Below are 20,341 nucleotides of genomic sequence, written 5' to 3' on the forward strand. Positions count from 1 at the left end.
GCCAGAACCTAAGTTGGGGGATCTCAGAAGACATGGGAGGAGGGCAGGGGAGAGGCCTGTGGGGTTTTGGCACAGTTAATTTCACTGGGATTTTGAGTTACTTTCTGTCTGAGCACAGAGCCTGTTCTAGTCCCGGCCGGACACTGGGGGGTGGGGGTGGGGGTGATGCTGTAATGAAACTGGTTAGTCAATGTTGTCTTTAATATTGTTGACAATTCTGTAAAGTTACTTTTTATGAATATTTCTGTTTAAGCTATTTCACCTGTTTTGAAATCCTTCCCTTTTAAGGAGAAAAATGTGACTCTTGTGAAAAAGCTTGTAAGAAAGCCCCTCCCCTGCCACCCGTTTTTCCTTTAAACCTCTCCATGACAAATCTAGTAATTAAGGTTGTGAATTTTTATTTTTGCTTTGTTTTTAATGAACATTTGTCTTTCAGAATAGGATTGTGTGATGTTTAAATGGCAAAAACAAAACATGATTTTGTGCAATTAACAGAGCTACTGCAAGCAAATAAAACGTTTCTTGGTAACACAACGGTGGCTGCGACCTTGCGGGGGCTGCGCCTCGCGGAGCGGGAGGGCGGGCGCCCCTGCGGGCCGGTCGCGAGGCCGGGCAGGACCCGGCTCCCTGAGGGCCGAGCGGGGGGAGCGGGGCCCGGGAGCGGCGCGCTCCGCTGTGCCGGCCGCGTCTCGGGCGCGCCGGCCGGGGCCGGGATCGCGCAGCCGCCGGCCTCGTTCTGGGCGCCCGCGGCGTCGTGAGCCGGGGCGGCCCGACGGACGTTGGCCAATCGCTGGCACGGAGCCGCCCGGGGGCGGGGCGAGCGCCTGGGTCCCCCTATCGGAGACGGGGGGAGGTGGCCTGGGGCGGGGCGAGCGCCCGCTCAGCCAATGGGCGTCGGGGGGAGGGCCCGGGGCGCCGCTAGCGGGCGGCAGGCGGCGGGTCGGTGACAGTCGCTGGGCGGCGAGCGGCGGCGATGGCGACCGCGATGGCAGCCACGGCGGCGGAGCGGGCGGTGCTGGTGCGGCGGGCGGGGGGCGGCGGGGCCGGAGCGGCGGCCGGGGGGCGGGGGAGGGGGGCGGCGGGGCGGGAGGTGACGGGGCCGGGGGGCCCTGGGGCCGGGCCGGGGGGCGGCGGGGCCGGGCCGGGCCGGGCCGGGGGGCGGCGGGCGGCGGGCGGTGACGGGGCTGCGCCCGCAGGAGGAGGAGTTCCGCTGGCTGCTGCGCGCCGAGGTGCACGCCGTGCTGAGGCAGCTGCAGGACATCCTCAAGGTACCGCGCGCGGCCTCGGGCCCCGGGTCCCGCCCGCCGGGGTCCGGCCTGACGCAGCGGCAGCGGCCGGGTCGGAAGCACCCGGCCGGCCGTGCTCGGCCCAGCCCCGCGGCCTCCGAGGCCGCCCTTGCGCGGGGGCGAGAAGCCAGGCAGCCCGGGGGGCCCGGGCTGCGGTGACGGTGCCAGGGCCCGCCCCGGCTCTGCCGGGCCCCCTGACCGCGCTTCGCCAAGCAGGGGCGTCTCTCGCCCGCATACCTGAGCCGGCAGAGCGGGCGCCCGGGGAGCGCCCGGGACCCGCCGGGTGGGACCTGGAACTCTGACCGCAGGGAGGAGCCAGACTCTAAAAGCCTGGAGCTTGCGGGTGGTCTGGGGAGGCCGCTTCCTCCCCTGGCTGACCGGACCAGGGAGCGGGGCTTCCGGAAGGACCCCTGGGCTGGACCTGAGCGCTCTCTGCCCCCTCCCCTCTGTCCCACAGGAGGCCTCTCTGCGCTTTACCCTCCCCGGCTCAGGCACCGAGGGGCCCACCAAGCAGGAGAACTTCATCCTGGGCAGCTGTGGGTGAGGCTGGGCTGGCCAGAAGCTGAATGGGGGGAGGGGTGCAGAGAACCCCTGGAATGGCCTCTTGGGCAGGAAGGCGCAGCCCTGCCCTGCGGACAGGTTTCAGCCTCCCTGCCCAGAGGGCATGCAGTGGGGGTGGAGGGAGGCCGGTGGCTCCAGGGGAGGCCGCCACGGGTGCCTCTCTGACCCACCCCTGTTCCAGCACCGACCAGGTGAAGGGTGTGCTCACGCTGCAAGGGGACGCACTAAGCCAGGCGGTGAGTCCCCTCCCCTCCCCACCCCCGCCACAGGAGGAGCCCTCTGGGGAGAGCTGTGTGACTCTGGGCACGACCCCTGACCTGACCCCTGACCTCTCTGGACCTCAGTTTCCTCAACTGTGACGTGACCAAGCCCCTCCCAATGGCATGGGTGTGTGGCTTCAGTGAGAGGTGCAGGACAGAGCTGCTTTGCACATGGCCAGGAGCCTGGGCCCAGTGCAGCGTGGGCACTGATGGCATTAGGCTGGCCCCAGATCAAAAGAAAGTTAACCAGCAGCTGAGCTCTGTCCCTGCCGGGCACCGGAGTGTGGGGGCGGTCCAGTCCTCGAGGTCCCAGCCCTGGTCCCAGTCCTCCGGCAGCCGCTCAGTCCCCGGCCCACAGCCACACATCTCCCAGCCAGGCCGCACCCCTTCTGGGCTTTCGTCCCTCATTTCTTTGTAGCTCCTCTTGGGCCCTGGCTTGTTTCTTGACCTCCCTATCCGTCCCCCAAAGGACCCGGTGCCTGGGAAACTGTCTGCCGAGGCGTCCTCCACCCCTCATGTCTGCCCCTGGCTCATGGGCTCTGGATGGCCAAAAGCTGGAGGGTGTCCCTCTGCCCTGCTTACCCCACTGTCCCCAGCAGGACGTGAGCCTGAAGACGCCCAGGAACAGCCAGCTATTGCGCTTCGCCTTCCGGGAGGACAAGCAGTGGAAGCTGCAGCAGGTGAGCAGCCCCTCTCCCTCCACGGGCAGGCAGAGGCAGACCCCAGCTGAGGCCTCCAGGGAATGAGGCCTCCAGGGGTGTTCAGCCAAGTCGGCCTGGGAGGAGTTTCCTAGCCCTGGTGCCCCAGGCCTTCCCTGTGGGAGGTGGAGAACCGGTCCTGCCTCTAGCCTGCTTGGGCTCCAGCAGGAACCAGGCGTCCCCCTGAACAAGGCACCCCTTGCCCAGAACCTCCAGGGACTCCCCATGGCTCTTGGAGACAAGGTTTGTGCTTCCTATCTGTTCCCCAGAGACTGGCCACCAGCTGGTCACTTCAGGGCCTTTGCCCATGTTCCTCCATCTGTCTATAGTCCTGCGCCCCCATCTAGAGAGTCCCCCTCTCCCAGCTCATCTTCCCGTGCATGAGTCACGGCATCTGTTATCTTGTCTTCTCTCCATTACTGTCACCTTGACCTGGTAGCCAGGCCTGGCCCTTGAGGACATGAGCTGACAGCTTCAGGGGGGCTTGACCGGCCTGAGTCAGGCAGGCTGTACCCGCCGCTCCCCTGCCATTGCACAGCCCCGGTGGCCTGCATGCTGGGGCCCCGGAGACCTCGCTCCTCCCCTCTCCCCAGGGCTGCTCAGTGGGTGTTGTTTTCAGATCCAGGACGCCAGGAACCACGTGAGCCAAGCCATTTACCTCCTTACCAACCGGGATGAGAGCTACCAGTTCCGGACTGGCGCAGAGGTCCTCAAGGTGAGCCGCCCTAGGGGGTTGGGAGGAGGGGGTCAGGCTCCTGGAGGCTCAGCCCCATCCTCAGGCACAACTGACAGTGACCCTTCACCTCCCGCTGCGCACACATCCGCCTGAAATCATGAAATCAGACCTGGCCTGCGAGCCCTGTCAGCTCAGGTCACTCACTTAGCTATGCTGTGCCTCAGTTTCCTCTCCGTGGAAGGGGGCCAGCTATAGTGACTATTACATGAGAGAACATAGCTGAAGTGCACCCTCGAAAGCGCTCGGGGAATCAGCCGCCACTGGGGACCCCTTTATGCTGAGTCCACGTGGTGTGGTGGGAGGCCCTGAGGCCAGGCTCCCAACTCCTGCATTAGCTGGGCCCTGACCTGCTGTGTGTCCTCAGGGGGCTCGCCTACCCTTGCTGGGAGCCTGATTCTTCAAAACACTTGAAACCCGTGGGACTAAGATCCCTCCCAGAACTGTGGTCACCCCAAGGGCTGGAGGTACAGCCCCTACACGTCCCCCCAGCTGCTGCCTTTTTCCAAGAGCCAGGTCTCCCCAGCACAACACTGGGTAGGGCAGCAGGGCTCCCGGGAGTCCGAGCAGGGTTTGGCTCCATGGGTCAGGGAAGGAATGGGTTCCGCAGGGTTCAAGGGCTCAGGGCCCAAGGGGCTGCTGCCCACTGTCCACCTCAGCACAGACATCCATCACATCCTCCAGGAAGCCCTCCTGCGGGATTAGGGTCCCTTCCTCATAACTCCTTTATTGCCTGCACCAACATGGGCCAACCCTTGGTGCCCACCCTGGACAAACTCTCAGGATCTTTCATCCCACATTGGACCAGCACCCAGGCTCCTGGTGCAATAGAGCCTCCTGGAGGTTCTGCCCCCAGCCCAGCTGGCCCCAATTGCCTGCATCTGTAACAGCCCTCCCAGTGCCAAGACTCAAGCTGAGACCATGGCCCCCCAGGGCAGAAGCTGGGAGCCCCCTGGTCGATGCCCATAGCGGGTGAGGGAGTCCGAGCCATGTGTGCCCCCCCCCCCCAGCTGATGGACGCGGTGATGCTGCAGCTGAGCAGAGCCCGCAACCGACTCACCACCCCAGCCACCCTCACCCTGCCCGAGATCGCTGCCAGCGGCCTCACGGTCAGTGCCCAGCCCTGCCCCGGAAAGGGCATCCCCAGAGAAGGGCCCAGCTTGCCCCAGGCGGGCGGGGGTGGGGGGAGCTCTAGGTCTATGCAGTTTTCCAGGGTGGGGCCCCCGGCTTCCAGCTTTTTTGCCCCAATTACTTCCTGGTCTGGCTTGGTAGGTCCCCTGCCCAGAGGCACATGGGGCTACCAGGGGCTCCTGGGCAGTATGGAAGCCCCAGTCCCTGGGACAGGGACTGGACACCCCGGGCTCTGGGGAGGCGGTGACAACCAGAGCCTCATCCCACCTGCCTGCCCGGCATCCCCTTGCCCCAGCGGATGTTTGCCCCCGCCCTGCCCTCTGACCTGCTGGTCAACGTCTACATCAACCTCAACAAGCTGTGCCTCACGGTGTACCAGCTGCACGCCCTGCAGCCCAACTCCACCAAGGTGAGCCGCCCGCCCGCCCCCCGCCCCTGCCGCCCACCCGGCTGCCCCCTGACCCGCCTGCTGTCCTCTGCCTAGAACTTCCGCCCGGCCGGAGGCGCGGTGCTGCACAGCCCGGGGGCCATGTTGTAAGTAGGCTGCGGGGAGGGGCGCCTACCGCAGGCAGGGACCTGGACGGCGCCCCCAGAGACACTCCCCTCTCCTGCAGCGAGTGGGGCTCCCAGCGCCTGGAGGTGAGCCACGTGCACAAGGTGGAGTGCGTGGTCCCCTGGCTCAACGATGCCCTGGTCTTCTTCACCGTCTCCCTGCAGCTCTGCCAGCAGCTCAAGGACAAGGTGGGGCGGGGCCGGCGGGGCCTGCGGGCGGGCTGGGAGCCACTCTGAGCAGTGGCTCCGGGCGGCAGGGCCGCTCAGCCTTCCTTTTGGGGGGACTCTCCCTGACACATTTGACCACGGATGAACTTGAAACTTCCTGTGGGTCTGGGAGGTGCAGCCGGGGCCTGGCCCCCAGCACTCCGCTCACCATGGCCCCTTCCCCCCAGATCTCCGTGTTCTCCAGCTACTGGAGCTACAGGCCTTTCTGAGCAGAGCATCCCAGGAGCCTGACCTCCCACTCACGCCCCTCGGAGTGCTGGCCAGAGCCAGGGCCGGCACCACCAGCTATTTATTTCCCTCTCCGCCCTGTCCTGCCCACACGCTGGCACAGATGGCCGTGAACACTGGACCGCTGGGAGGAAGGGCTGCTGGCTGGCGTTTTGTTGTGAATGGGGTTGGGAAGGCGCGGCCCCGGTGGCCCCCATTCCAGCCCTGACACAAGAACCTTTGTACTCAGGGTGGGGCCAAACCCGGGCTCTCCTTTCCCCCAGCCCGAGGCTGCTGCCCAGGGCAGGCCGCAGGGTGAGAGTGGGTGGTGGTGCTGGCAGTGAGTGGGGAGAAAAGGAGGAAGAAACGCTCAGACAGAAACTGCCTGCCCTCAGCTGCGTTGCCCCGGATGTGTTTGCTTGGCAACGGCGCTTCCGAGAAATAAAGACCATCCAGCCTGCCTGGAAGCCTCCTGTCTGTCTGTCTGTTGAGTGGGGACCAGGCTGAAGTCTGGGTGGGAGGGCGACCGCCTCCCCCCGGGGTTTTGGCTGAGCTGGGGCCCAGCTTCCCCGCCCTGGGCCGTTGCTAAGTAACCTGCAGCCGCTACTTGAAGGTGGCGTCCTGAGACCCACAGCGGGGAGGGCCCGGCTGCCCACCCCCGACGGAAGGAAGGCTCAGATACTCCGGACTCGGGCAAAGTGGGCATTGTTGCTATTGCCAGCGGGGCACACGGGGCACGGAGGGGCCTCTGGGCAGGCGCTACGGTTCCAGGGCCAAGTTATCCACTCCCCTGGGGGCTTCCTGCAAGAGAGCACAAGGGGCCCCCGTGGCGTCACGCCTGGGCGCCCGGCCCCCCACCGCCTCCCCCTCTGCGGCTCCGGCCACCCCTGGCCACCGCCAGCCAGCCAGCCGGCCAGCGGGCTCACCTGCTGCGGCCTCACCTTCGGGGCTCGGGGGCCGCGGCGGCGGCGGCGGCAGGAGCAGCAGCAGCAGTGGATGAAAACCAGCAGCAGCAGCAGCAACACGGTGCCTGGGGGCAGGGGTGGGGGCTGTGTCCAGAGGGCGCCCTCACGTGGGACCGCGGCGGGGTCCGCGGGCGCCACACTCACCCACGAAGGTGAGGAAGATGACGAAGGCGGCCGTGTCCCAGCTGGACTGGAACAGCTTGTGGCTCTTCAGTTTCCCCAGCACATCCTGGACTGCGGAGTCCAGCTCCTCCGCGGTCCCCATCTCGGCTGGAGGGGCCTGGTGCCAGCTGACCTAGCCCCCCAGAGGGAGCTCAGAACTCTGCGCACCTCCGGGGCCAGGCTACCCCCAGCCTCCCAAAGTCCTGCTCCTCCACACCACCCCCTGGACCCCTTGCTTCTGCCCTCGGCCCACCCTGTCTTCCTCACTTTCCCGGCCCTTGTCCCAGTCCTACCGTGACCCCGTGTCTGCCGCCTCCCTCTCCCACAACTGCCGGCCGCGGCGCCTCCAAGCTCACCCAGCCAGGAGGATCCTGGACACAGACTACTTCCTGCTTCCGGATCCATATCACCCGAGGCCTTGGCAACCAGCCCCGCTCTCCCCTGAGGTGTCTGGAGCCCTGGGGAGGGCGGGGTCACAGCAACAGGTGCCGGTTGCTGTCAGCAGCCGCCTTCTGGCCAGTCTGCACTTTTTCTCAGGAGACCCAGACCAGCAGCCGGAAGGCGCGGTGTCTCTGCTCACCGCCCTCCAGGCGCCCGCATCGCACAGGCTCTGAGGCTCTGAGGTTCATCTTTATTCTAATGTTCACCATAACTCTGGCCGGGCCGCGGCTATTGGCGCTCAAATGAGCTCTTTCGCCAGAACTGGGTCCTCGGCCCCTGCCCAGCCCAGCAGGGGCAGCTCTCACGCACACCCCCTCCCCTCCCGGGTACAGACAGTCGTGGGCACACAGGGGCCGAGGCCCCGCGGCGCTTGAGTGGGCTGTAACCAGGTGGGCACAACTTCTTGCTCTGGTGGTGCTTCGTGAAGAAGCAAAAGCATCACCCAGCGTGGGACTCTGCCCCCCACACGTGCATGAGCCGCTGATCCAGCCCCTCGGCAGCCTGAAGTGGACTCTGCTGTTCCCGTTGGGCAGAGGTGAACACGGAGGCTTTGAGAGGCTTAGCGACCGGCTCAGGTCGACCCTCCTGGATTCCTCTCCGGCAGCTGAGACACGCCTCAGAAAACTTAGTGGCTTCAAACAAGAATTTCTTTTCTTATAGCTCTGGGCACTAAATCAGGGTGGCAGGGCTGGGCTCCTTCCGAAGGCTCTGGGAGAACCCAGGCCTGTCGCCTTCTCGAAGCCGCCCACATCCCATGGGTGGGGCCCACCCGCTCACATCCACTTCTGTTTCCATCCTCACATCTGCTGAGGCCTCCGGCCTTCCTCCTCCCAGAGCCCTGGGCCTCCAGCAGCCACAGGACAAGCCCGGCAAAGTCCTGAATCCCATCCGCAAGGCCCCTCTCCCATGGAAGGTCGCAGTGGGGACATCCCCGGGCCGTGTCTGTCCTGGGAATCGGGGAAGCCAGAATTGGGGCCCACGCATTCAGGTCCCAGAGCCCTTGATCCCCTATGATGGGGCCTGTGTGCTGGGGTCCCCCTCCCCACACGCATGTTTCGTCCCATTCTGAGATCTCAGATCCCTGTTGCAGAAGGGAAGGGAGTTTTGAAGTGACTCAAGCTTCTGTTGCAAAAAGGAGGCGGGGGGAGGAGTGGCCATGTGGAAAGCGGTCTGCCAGTTCCTCAAAGAGTTCCACACAGGCAGGGGGCCTCCCTGGCGGCGTGCGGGGTTAAATGTCAACACGACAAAGCTGCCGCAGCCTCTGCAGCACGAGTGCGATCCCCGGCCAGGAAGCTACCCACAGGGCGCAGCAGACCTGTCTCCCCACTGCTCCCCTCAGCAGCGTATCTCAGTAGATCCACCTGTTCTGCTCCCCACTCTGTCTCTGGTGAGTCCTCTCACCCCCCCCCCCCACACACACACCTCTGGCCTGCACCCCAGCTCTTGGATGGATAAATAAATCTTAAAAAAAAAAAAAAAGTTCCACACAGTGTGACCATAAGCTCCAGGCACGGCACTCCTAGAACTGAAAACAGACTCAAGCAGCGTGGTCCACAACAGCCAGAGGGCAAAATAACCCAAGTGTCCATCAAGGGAGCATGGGCAAGCAAGATGCTGTCTACCCCTGCAGTGGAATACTACTCGCTCATGAAAACGAGTGAAACGCTGACAGTGCAACCTGGATGAACGTGGAGAACATACGCTGGGTTCAAGAAATCAGGTACAAGGTCACACACTGTGAGGCCATTGACATGAAATTGCAGAACAGGCACCCCATAGAGATAGAAAGGTTAGTGGTTGCCAGGGGCGACTAGGGAGCGAGTGTTCAGTGGTTACGGGACCTCCTTTTGGGGTGATGACCATGTCTGGGAACTAGGTAGAGAAGACGGGTTGCAGCACTGTGATTGTCCCCAGTGCCGCTCACCTAGACTCTGAAATGGCCAGTGGTAATTACGGGTTATTTGAATTTTACCTCAATTGAAAACAAATTGGGGTGGGGGAGTCGACAAGTGTGACCCTCCCCACTGGTCCTGGCTGGGCGGGCAGCAAGCCCATGGCCCTCCTCTGGCCCTCAGCCTTCCCGTACAAACCCTGTCACCCCACCTCGGGATGCTCAGGATGCACCTAAGTTTGTTGTTCGGATCACAACGGTCAGACCTTATTGAAGAGCCGTGACAGGGCGGAGCGGGCAGACCCCCACTTGGCCGTGGTCCCAGCCCCTCACACGGCACAGCTCCTGGCCCCAGCCTGCCTCTATCTCCTCGTCTGTAAAGTGGGTGATGACTAGCACCCGCCACTTCAGGGCGTAGTGAGGATTAAATGCTAATGTCAGACACACTCCCGCAGCGCAGTGGAATGTGCTGGAAAGCCTGCACTGAATGGGGTGTCCCCTCCCAGGCCGGGGCCTCCCTCTATCTCTGTTCTTTGTATTGGGTGGGGCTCACCTGCCTCCTTGTCCTGCCCAGATCGCGATGTCCAGCCTCTCATTCAGGGTGGCCTGGAGGCCCTTGTCCGCGACCGCTTTCTGCAGACCTGACCCTCCAGTCCGCTTGGGGCTCCGGGAACCTGTCACCCCAGGTGATGAGGATTTCTCGCCCCCCACCCCGCCTCAATATTTTGGAATCCTACATCACTCACATGTGATGATTTTCCCAGAGAAAGTGTTTTCTCTGGAGAGGCTTACGCCCTTACACAGACTCTCAGCCTTTCAAGGTCAGCCCTCTGGCATCAGACACGGCACCGACATTGTTTGGTCTTTTGCTAATAGTTCTCTGTTTCCCGAGGAGCCCAGCCTCACAAGTCCCTCGGCCACTGTAGTGCAGCAGCTGTCTATAGCTCGAGATTTTTCTCTGTTGGGAATGGAGCCCAACAGCAGGTCCTGCCTGGCCCTGCTCCTGCCCTCGCTCAGCTGTGTAGAAGCCTGGGGAGCATAAGAGGTGGGTGGGAAAGGATAGAGCCTGGTTGGGGCGCAGGACACTGGAAGCAAATGAATTGGGGGAGATGGTGATTCCCAGGGGTGTCAGTGAACCACTGCCTGCTTTTGTGAGTCTGTATTTCCCGCCTTATAGCCCCACCTGTGTCTATCTATGGCCTGTGGCTGCTGGTGCACAACGATGGCAGAGCTGAAGAGGATTGCAGCAGACCTGCAAGACCGAAAATCTATACTCTCTAGCCTTTTACAAAACATGTTTGCTGATACCTGGGAGGACAGAGGGTTGCTTAGGGCTGACAAACTCAGGGGCCAGGATGCAGGTGAAAAAGTACAAAATGGGTGATATGGATTTGGTATAAGAGACATCTTATCAGAGAGACATCAGGGAGGAGTGAGGACTATGGCAAACTGGAGAGCACAGGGCTCTAGAGTTAGCTGTTGGCTAGGTCAAGTGTTGCCAGGCTTGTAATCTCTAAGACCCATCAAAGATCTAGATCTTGGGCATCCTGGTGGCGCAAGGGGTTAAGCACAGCACTGTGAAGCTGTCCGCAGCCTCTGCAGCACAAGTTCGATCCCCGGTCAGCCAGGGAGCTACCCAGATGGCGCAGCAGACCTCTCCTGTCTTGCTCGCTGCTCCCCTCAGCAGTGTGTTTCATCGGTCTGCCTGTTTCGTTCCCCACTCTGTCTCTGGTGAATCCTCTCACCCCCCACACCTCTGGCCTGTACCCCAGTTCTTGTATGCATAAATAAATAAATCTTTATAAAAAATCTAGATCTTTATGTAAACAAAAAAGACGCAGTGGAGAGTGGGCATGTGGGCTCCGCTCAGCCACTTCCTCATTACGTGCACTCCGTGACCTTGAACGACTCACTGAATTTGTCTTTATAAACTGGGAGTAGCAACAGCACTTTCTTCACAGGCCTGTGGTGACTATGAAATAAGTGAACATCAAGTTAATTTAATAACAACTTAACACAAACAAGCTAAGACCAAATCTTCCCCCGCCCAGGGGAATACCCTGCCCGGCTGCATAAACTTGTCTGCACACTCAGGCAGCCGCTCATCGTCTAGCTGGGGAACAAAACAATAAACAAGCTCACATCCTAGGGCCCTGGAACAAAGCTCTGTACAGACCGAGCGCTGGGTAAATATTTGCTAAATCGACCTCCTGCCTCTTCAATGTGGGCGACTTACAATGCCCCACAGCGCCCGGTGTTGGCCATGCCAGCCCAGAGAGCGCGGGCTCTGCTCAGGCTGCGGGTTTGGGTTTGCGTCCCCTGGCGGAGGGTGAAGGGCGGGAACTCAGAGGTCAGAGGGACTCGCTGAAGCCTCGCTCTGCCACGCACCAGCTGCAACCCCAGGTCAGGGAGTGGCCGAGGGGCCTGGTCCTCATGAAGGCCAAGGGGCCTTGCACAAAAGGGCCCCAGGAGCAACTCACCTGCTGAGGGCCCCGGGGTTGGGGGGGGGGGCGGGGGTCACAAGGAGGGAGTTCAGATTCTTCAGTTAACTGCCGCCCCCTCCCCTCCCCCTGGTCCCACTGGGGTCTGCTGGGACCCGGCAGGCAGCTCCGGCCAGGCTCCCGCAGGACCAGGGCCGCCAGGTGTGCAGAGCACTGTGCTCTCTCCCTGTCCCTCCCTCTCTCCCCTCCATGGGTTGGGGTCCCTGGGTCTTGCCAGGCCAGCCTCACTCTGTGGGCCTGTGTCTGAGCAGGGCAGGCTGCCTGGGCCACAGAGGGGTGCAGTGGAAGCTGGGGTGGGTGACATACAGATCCCTGGGTCTGGTGCATCTCAGGATGGGGGTTTAGTCTCCCTGAGGGGCAGCCCCCCAGGCACCTCTCAGCAAACCCCCATGAATCTTGGGGCACAGATGGATCCGGCAACATACAAGATGCGAGACCCAGAAATGAGAGCTCGGGTCAAGGTGGACCCCCCTGGAGCCTCCGCAACGCTCTTCTCCCCACCCAGGTGACAGGCATCGTTTGGCCTTGGCTCCATGGACCCCCTCAGGCGGTCCGCGTCCCCCTGCTCGGGGTCATCACGGCCCTCCAGCCCCCGGACCCCGCCCTGCGAGACACTGGGCAGCTACGTGGGCATCGAGGCCGTGCTGGACCAGCTGAAGATCAAGGCCATGAAGATGGGGTTTGAGTTCAACATCATGGTGGTGGGTGAGTGAGGGGGGCTCGCGGCACAGTCCAGGCAGCAGACACTCCCCACCCCACCCCCGTGCTCCCGGCCCATGCCGGGTCTCCCCATCTGTTAAATGGGCCTGAGAGTAAAACTGTCTTGGGTGACGTAGGTGAAAATCTGGGAAGCACCCATGAAACCCCAACCAAATCCAACAGAGCTAGCAAAGGGGGGTCTGTGGCTATAGGCGGAGAGCACCCCAATATAGAGCCTGGCCCCAGCCCTTACAACCACCAGTGTGTGACCCAGGACATGCTCCCTGACCCCACTCTGCCTGTTTCCTCATCTGGCTTAGGACAATCCCTGGCATTTCTGGCGCCCATGGTCAGTTCATCTGGAACTGCACTTTACAAATGCACAAAAAGCGTAAAAGGTCAAAACCACTTATTGACAAAATAAACTGGATAGTACAGAATATACAATGCCAGGTGCATAGACCCAAGTAAGACATGACTCTTAAGTGGCGCTGTCCAGTGGGAACGTGCTAGGACCCACGTAGCTAGTAAACTACCTCATCGCCACCTTTTGAAGTAAAACAAAACCGGCAAAACGAATCACCTGTTGTACTGAACCCAGGCTCGTCCAAAAAGCGATGATCTAGACCTGTAATCAATATCAAATGTCACTCGTGAGAGCTTTTCTGTTCTCTTTGTCCTGCTGAGTCTGCAGAGTGAGGTTTGTATCTCCCCCTGTGTCTGTTCAGGGCGGCTGTGAGGCCAGCGGCAACAGCCAGTGTGGCTCACCTGGAGACACGCGGTCCTGAGGACAATGTCAGCTCTACACACAGCAGTGTCCTGTGTTGTGATTTACTCTGGGGCTGGGCCACACAGTTTGAGAAGCCCCCCAGCCAGGAGAGCGGGTATCTAGACCCCAGGGCACATACTCTGTGGTTCCCTAAGTCAAGGCGGGGGCCAAATTGCTCCCTGCTGATGGATTGTCAACGGTGTGGCTGACCCTAATGGCTGTCAGTGGGGTGGGCATGGCCGGGGTGGGGGCTGGGTGTTCCCTCTCTTGATCTGGTGCTGTGCACCAGGGTTACATAATTTGCAAAAGGGCCGGAGAGGGATGATTAGATACACTCAATGTGGTCTGGCCAAACAGTGGAATATGATTCAGCCAGGAAAAAGGCTGGCAGGATCCCATGCCCAGAGATGTCCAGGTAGGGCAGACCCATAGAGGCAGAAGCGGATGGGTGGTGAGCAGGGGCTGGGGAGGGTGGGGTGGGAAGAGACTGCTTACAGGGACGGGTCTCTCTTTAGGAAGCAGAAACTGTTGTGTTTTTCTTTTAAAGATTTATTTATTTATACAAGAACCGGGGTACAGGCCAGATCCGCGGGAAAGTGAGAGGACTCACCAGAGACAGAGCGGGGAAAGAACAGGCAGACTGATGAAACACACTGCTGAGGGGAGCAGCAGGTGCGACAGGAGAGGCCTGCCACGCCATGTGGGACCCTCACCGGCCAGCAGGGATCGAGCCGGCGCTGCAGAAGCTGCGGACAGTTTCACAGCGTGGTGCTCAACCACCTGCGCCAACCGGGGAGGCCCAGGAGTGGAAACTGTTTTGAGCTATATCTAGGCGGTGGTTATACAATGTGCTGAATGAATCAAGATGAATGGCAGACTGCGTATTTTTTTAAATTTTCATTTATTTATATTTGTGCATCCAAGAACTGGGGTATAGGTTAGAGGTGCGGGGTGAGAGGATTCACCAGAGACAGAGTGGGGAGCAGAACAGGCAGATGTACTGAGACACACTGCTGAGGGGAGCAGCGGGCGAGACAGGAGAGGTCTGCTGCGCCCTGTGGGTAGCTCCCTGGCTGGGGGATCGAACTTAGGCCCTGGCGGGGATAGCACTGAGGCTTAACCCCTAGGTCACCAGGGAGGCCCTGAGTGGCAGACTTTAAATGGTTCATTGCTTGCAGTGTGAAAGTCACTCAATAATGGGGGAAGCACTGAACTGGACACTTAGGATGGTGTGTTTTTCTGTCATATGTAGAAAATAGTTTCCTTCCTAAAAATAGTTTTTCCTTCTTAAAAAATGTGTTTTAGAGTTTGAGAAACACTCAGATGCGCGCCGTGACCGCTGTCGTCTTTACTCCCAGGGCAGAGCGGGCTGGGCAAGTCCACCATGGTGAACACGTTGTTCAAGTCCAAGGTCTGGAAGCCCACCCTTCAGGGCTTGGGGGTGCCCACACCCCAGACTACGCAGCTGCAGTCGGTGACCCACGGTGAGTGAGCCCCCACCCCTGCCCCCCGACCGGGCCCAGCCCAACCTCTCCCTCCTCTGCTCTCCCCCACAGTCATAGAGGAGAAGGGGGTGAAGCTGAAGCTGACAGTGACGGACACACCCGGCTTCGGGGACCAGATCAACAATGACAAGTGGTGGGTTCTCTTGGTGGGGGCCGAGCCCCGGTCGCCCCGGCCCTGCTCCCCAGCCCTGGGACATACGCCAGCCTGGGAGCCACCGGCCGTGGCGTCTGTTCACTCATCTGCGTGTCGGGTGCACACCAGGCCCCTTGCAGAGTGAAGGGCGGGTAGCAGGCTTCACTGTCTCCCTGGCACACAGGTCGGGTCAAGGTCTAATTGGGGGGAGCCCACACCCCAGAGTTGGCACCTCTGGTTACCCACTTTGTAACCAGAGGTCGCGGAGCTCCCTGAACCTTAGTTTCCTTCGGTGTGACTTGGGGGTGACGCCGCCCACCTTGCAGAGCTCTCTGGACTCTCAACCGGACAAATGTTCATGTTCACGCACACAGTCAGGGCTGGCGGCATAATTCGGGGGATCCAGGGCAATGAAAACGTGGGTCCTTTGTTCAAAAATCAAGAACTGTGAGGCCACGACCCAGAGTGTCCAACCCAGGGGGGCTCTTCTCAGCAGGAGCCCGACCAGCTCCTCTGCACCGCCCACCCACCTGCACCCAAGTGTTCGCGGGAGCCGCCTCTGCTCCCGCACAGAGCCGGAACAGGCGCGCCAGGACAGCCTCCTCACCTCCCTGGCGCTTACTCGCCGCGGGGCAGGGACAGACAAGGAACAAAAGTCATCAGTTACACGGAGGGTGAATGCAGCCCTACCCCCCCAGACAGGACTCTCGGGGCAGCGACAGGGCAGGGGCTGCAGGGCAGGGGTTGTGATGTCAGCAGCACCCTCAGGGGCTGGGAAGCGAGGCGTGCGGACGTGCAGGGGCGAGGGTCGGGGCGGAGGCCGGCCTGTGCAGAGGGGCGTGGGCTGCTGGGCTGCTGTGTCCAGGGGAGCCGAGGGCTCGAGCAGGCGTGGGGGTGGTGGCAGGAAGCAGCAGGTGTGGTCAGGCCTGGGGGCGGGGGTGCTGGCTTTCCTCTGGCCCCTGGACTGGTGGGGGGAGACCTGACTCGCTTTTAAGCCACCTTTTTGGCTGTTGTGTCAAACACCAGGGGCCAGGCGGGAGGGATCCAGGAAGGAGACAGGAGCCCCTGCCAACGGGCAGGAGACCCAGGGGGTTTGACCCAGGCCTCAGCACTTGCTCTCGCTCGTGCTGGCTCCTCCCCCATAAAGCGGGTGTCCTTAGACTCCCCACTTTACAGATGAGGAAGCAGAGGCCTCAGCTGGAGAAACGCGGGGTGCTCTCCGATGACGTGGGCAGTTGGGGAGGGGCGGGCAGGCGAGACCGGGAGTCCTGTGTCCCAAGGAGGAGTGGCAGTGATCGCCATCCTGAGGGGACACCGCCCACCCAGGAAAGCTGGGCAGGTGAGGGGGTGCTCCTGAGCCTGCGGGCCTGAGGTCTGCCTGCCCCACCCCAGCTGGGACCCCATCCTGGGCTTCATCAACCAGCAATACGAGCAGTACCTGCAGGAGGAGCTCCTCATCACCCGCCAGCGCCACATCCCCGACACGCGGGTGCACTGCTGTGTGTACTTCGTGCCGCCCACCGGCCACTGGTGAGGATCCCTGGTGGGGCAGGGGCAGAGCGGAGGGGGAGGAGGGCCCCAGTGGGCTGTGGGCCGCACCCCCTGCACGGGCTGCTGCTGCCACCCCCACCTCTGCCGTCTTGCCTGAGCAGCCTGAGGCCCCTGGACATCGAGTTCCTGCAGAGGCTGTGCCAGACTGTGAACGTGGTGCCCGTGATTGCCCGGGCCGACAGCTTGACCATTGAAGAGCGAGAGGCCTTCAGGCGCAGGGTGATCTGGGTCCCTGGGGCGGGGCCGGGACCAGGGCAGTTGGGGAAGGGAGAGTGTGCAGGTGAGCTGAGGTCACCTGGATGTGATGCCCAGATCCAGCAGAACCTGAAGACTCACTGCATTGACGTGTACCCCCAGCAGTGCTTTGACGAGGACATCAACGACAGGATCCTCAACAGCAAGATCCGGGTAGGCAACCAGGTGGGGGCAGGGAGGCTGGCAGGGCCAAGGCTGGGTGATTCTCTTTCCACTCATCTTTTCCATCTGGTGATTCTTCTGTCTCTCTCCAACTTGCGGAAAGTTCATCTATTTCATGCAAATATGAATCTCTGTCCATCCACGAACAAGGTGAGCAAGACATAGGTCATATCAACAACCTACAGCTTGGGCGAAAATGTTTTCAAATGATAGGTCTGATAAGGGACCTGTAGCCTGAATATATAAAGAACTCTTAGGAATCAGCAATAAGAGGCAAATGCATGTGACACATCATGATGTTTTGGTCAGTGATGACCACACATATGACATTGGCCCCTACAGGTAACAGGTGTGCAGTAGGCCCTACCATCCAGCTTTGTGTAAGGACACTGATATTTGCACAGAGAATCAATGACAAAATCACCTGCTGACGAATTTCCTTAGACTGTATCCCCATCTTCAACTGCCATTCGACTGTATATCCATGCAATGGCCATAAAAAGGAATCAAGTGCTAATACCTGCTACAGTGTGGAGGAACCTTGAAGCATGAGGCTAAGCATGAGGCCACATATTGTAGGGTTCCTTTAGAAATGTTCCAAACAGTCAGAAAGTCGACCAGTGGTGCCCTCGGATGAGGGGCCAGGTGAACGGGGAGTGGCTGCTAGGGGTACAGATCCCTTTCAGAGAGGTGACAATGTGCTGGGATTCGACTGTGGTGACAGCTGCATGAACTCATAAGGCATACACTAAGACTACTGAATTCCACAATCTCAAGGGTGAATTTTATGGTGTGTGACCTGCCCATCAATAAAACGCTTACCAAAAAGGGGAAGGAAGGAGGGAGGGAGGAAGGGAGGAGAAATAGCTGCCATCTTCATTTCCTCTGAAACAACTGGGTTCTAGCTGCAAGCTCCCATTTCGCTGTGCTCCTGGGCATTCCGTGTCAGTCCTGCGGGATCCTGCAAAGTATCTGGGTGAGGCCTGGGATTCATTATCAGAGACCCCAGGCCTCAGCACCCCCCTTCTGCCAGCCTACCGTGTTTCTGCTTGAATTGGAAAAGGGTGGCAGCTTCCTGCACTGGCGGGGCTGCAGCCCCTATGCAGCCTGTCACCACTTGGCTTTGTGCAGTGCACAGACTGCACATCCGTCCATGGGGTCCCTGCTTCCCATCTGGCACCGTTTCTCCACATTCCCTCCTCCCTCCCTCACTGGAGCTGGAGCAATGAACAGGATTTCCTGTGACAATTCAAAGAGCCTTGACCTCCACTAAGCTCTGCCTTCCCAGCTGGCGCAGAGCTAGAGGAAACACAAGAACATATGCCAACGACTCTCAATCACCAAATACTACTGTCAATTGCAAATAGTCAAAACAGAATGTCCTTCTGTGCAAATCTGTGACTACTGGCAAGGTCAACTCGGAGGCCAGAGAAAGTGGATATACTATAAAAAATTAAAATACATAAAATTAAAAATTAAAATGAAAGCAGGCACACGCAGCCCTCAGAGAGGGGACACTGCAGGCCAGCACGTAATCCCTAAGTAGGACGCTGCTGTCCCTCCCTGCCACGGATAAACTCTTCAAGCCCAAAACCACCAGGAGCAAGTGGACACAGGGCTCAGGGGATGCCCCTGTGAAGGGCCAGATGCTAGGGTGCGACTTGGAGCTTCAGCCAGGTGATCTGTGGCCCTTGCTCGGCTCCGCGGTGGGCCCAGGCTGCCCACCGCTGGCACCCAGAACTCTCTCGCCCCCACGGCAACCTGTGCAGCTGAGGCTGCTGCTCCTCCACCAGCAAGATCACAGTATGATCCTGGCCCAGAGCTGCACAGCTTCCAAGGGCTGCGAGGCCGCAGGAGCCTGAGCGCACCTGCACCGCGCCCCGGGTCGCAGGGGGGAGCCAAGGCACCACGGAGACGCTGCTTCGTCTGGTACCTCAGTACCTTGCTGCCTTCTACCGTTTCTCTCCCCACAAAGGACAGTGCCCCTTCCCCCCTGGGGGCCTGCCGTCCCCGTCCCTGGTCGTGCCAACCCTCCTGTCCGGGCCCTCCCCGCAGGACCGGATCCCCTTTGCTGTGGTCGGGGCTGACCGAGAGCACCTGGTGAACGGCAGGTGTGTCCTGGGCCGGAAGACAAAGTGGGGCATCATCGAAGGTCAGTGCGGGGAGGATGCAGGTGAGAATGGGCGGCCCGTGGCACCCCTGGCACCCACCTCAGCCCAGGGTGGTTAAGCCCACCCCCACCCACCACAGTCCTGGGACCAAGGCCCCGTCCACAGCTGAAAGCCCCAGACAGCTTCCGGGGTTCTCTGGGCCTCAGTCTCCTACAGTGAAATGGGCACATGGCAGCATGAGCCTCACGGGCTGACTGGCGGGGTCGGAGTCACCACTGTGCGTGGTTCCGGGCACCCTGTGCACTGGCCAGAATGTTCTGTGGGCCGACCACGTGCAGTGGCTGAGGGGACACAGTGACGCAGGACCCGCGAGGGCCCAGAGTTTTGCCCCATGCAGCTCACGAGACAGGACCGGGTGGGACACACAAGATGGAGCAAATTCAGGGGCACCGGGGAGGGAAGGGGCAGAGTAGCCAGGCCCGGGGTCTCCCCTGGGCTACCTGTAGGCGCCCCCTGCGCCAGGCGCTGGGGACACAGGAATGAAAGGGAGGTGGGGGGAAGCCCGGAGCGCGCGGGCGAGCGCAGCCCCGGCGTCCTGTCTTGCAGTGGAGAACATGGCGCACTGCGAGTTCCCCCTCCTGAGGGACCTGCTCATCCGGTGAGGAGGGGCCCGGGCCCGGGGAGCCCCTGGGGGGCGCACCGCGAGGGCTGACCTCGGCGCGCCCGCAGCTCCCACCTGCAGGACCTGAAGGACATCACCCACAACGTGCACTACGAGAACTACCGCGTCTGCAGGCTCAACGCCAGCCACGCGCTGCCCCGCGGCCCCGGCTGGGTGAACCTGGCTCCGGCCCCCGGCAGCGCCCCCAGCAGCCCCCCCGCGCCCCCCAGGTCCGCCAGGGTCCGCGTGCGCGCCCGCGCCGGCTCCGACCAGGAGGACTGAGCCCCGGGCCGGCCCGCCCCGCCCGCAGCAGCGAGGGCGCCGGCCGCCCGCTGCGCTGGAGACGTTTGGTAAAGGACTGTGGAGCCCCCGCGCGTGCTGCTTTGTTCAAGGGACGTGAGACCAAGGGCCCGGAGTCTTGAAGACCTGGGGGGGGTGTCTCTGGGACCCCCGTCCCTCTGCCCCCAAAGCAGAGCCAAGCTCAGGCCAGGATCACCAGGGCCGGTCCCGCTCCCGGCGCGGGAGCCCACGGCCCCCGACACACCCGCCCCCGCCCCGCCGCCCCCTCCCGCCCCGGCAGGCAGGGCAGCTTGGGGGGACGCAGCTCCCACGGGGCCAGGCTGAGTCGCGAAGCCCACCTGGCACGGATGCGCACGCGCCCTGGGCCCCGCAAGCGCTCCTGGGCCTCAGTTTCCTCATCCATAAAAAGGGGGCGCTGGTGTCTCTCCCAGCCTGCGGTGGAAAGGGCTCTGGAGGTGCGGGGTGCAGGAGGAAGGGCCCCGGCTGTGCTGCTGGGCCGTGAGCACTTCCCAGGGCGTGCCCGGAACGGGTGGGCGTCTCTGGAACCCCCGGCAAGCAAGGGCAGACGCCTCCATAATT

At 61.5% G+C, this 20,341-nt stretch overlaps 2 protein-coding genes across 2 annotated transcripts; both read left to right on the forward strand.

The window, feature by feature from the left end:
* Positions 1–973: 973 nt before the first annotated feature.
* On the forward strand, positions 974–5,658 carry ROGDI (rogdi atypical leucine zipper; the record flags this gene model as incomplete). Its single annotated transcript, XM_084250250.1, has 11 exons — positions 974–1,018; positions 1,197–1,268; positions 1,744–1,826; positions 2,029–2,083; positions 2,707–2,787; positions 3,425–3,520; positions 4,549–4,647; positions 4,965–5,078; positions 5,154–5,203; positions 5,284–5,410; positions 5,617–5,658. 11 exons carry the CDS (start codon positions 974–976, stop codon positions 5,656–5,658), a joined length of 864 nt encoding a protein of 287 aa, XP_084106376.1.
* Positions 5,659–12,149: 6,491 nt separating this feature from the next.
* SEPTIN12 (septin 12) lies at positions 12,150–19,744 on the forward strand (the record flags this gene model as incomplete). Its single annotated transcript, XM_084250251.1, has 9 exons — positions 12,150–12,321; positions 14,443–14,568; positions 14,641–14,722; positions 16,115–16,252; positions 16,375–16,492; positions 16,586–16,681; positions 18,746–18,842; positions 19,408–19,459; positions 19,531–19,744. 9 exons carry the CDS (start codon positions 12,150–12,152, stop codon positions 19,742–19,744), a joined length of 1,095 nt encoding a protein of 364 aa, XP_084106377.1.
* Positions 19,745–20,341: the final 597 nt, after the last annotated feature.

Source organism: Talpa europaea (assembly GCF_964194135.1).
Source record: "Talpa europaea genome assembly, chromosome: 12".
In the NCBI taxonomy this organism is placed as follows: Eukaryota; Metazoa; Chordata; class Mammalia; order Eulipotyphla; family Talpidae; genus Talpa; species Talpa europaea.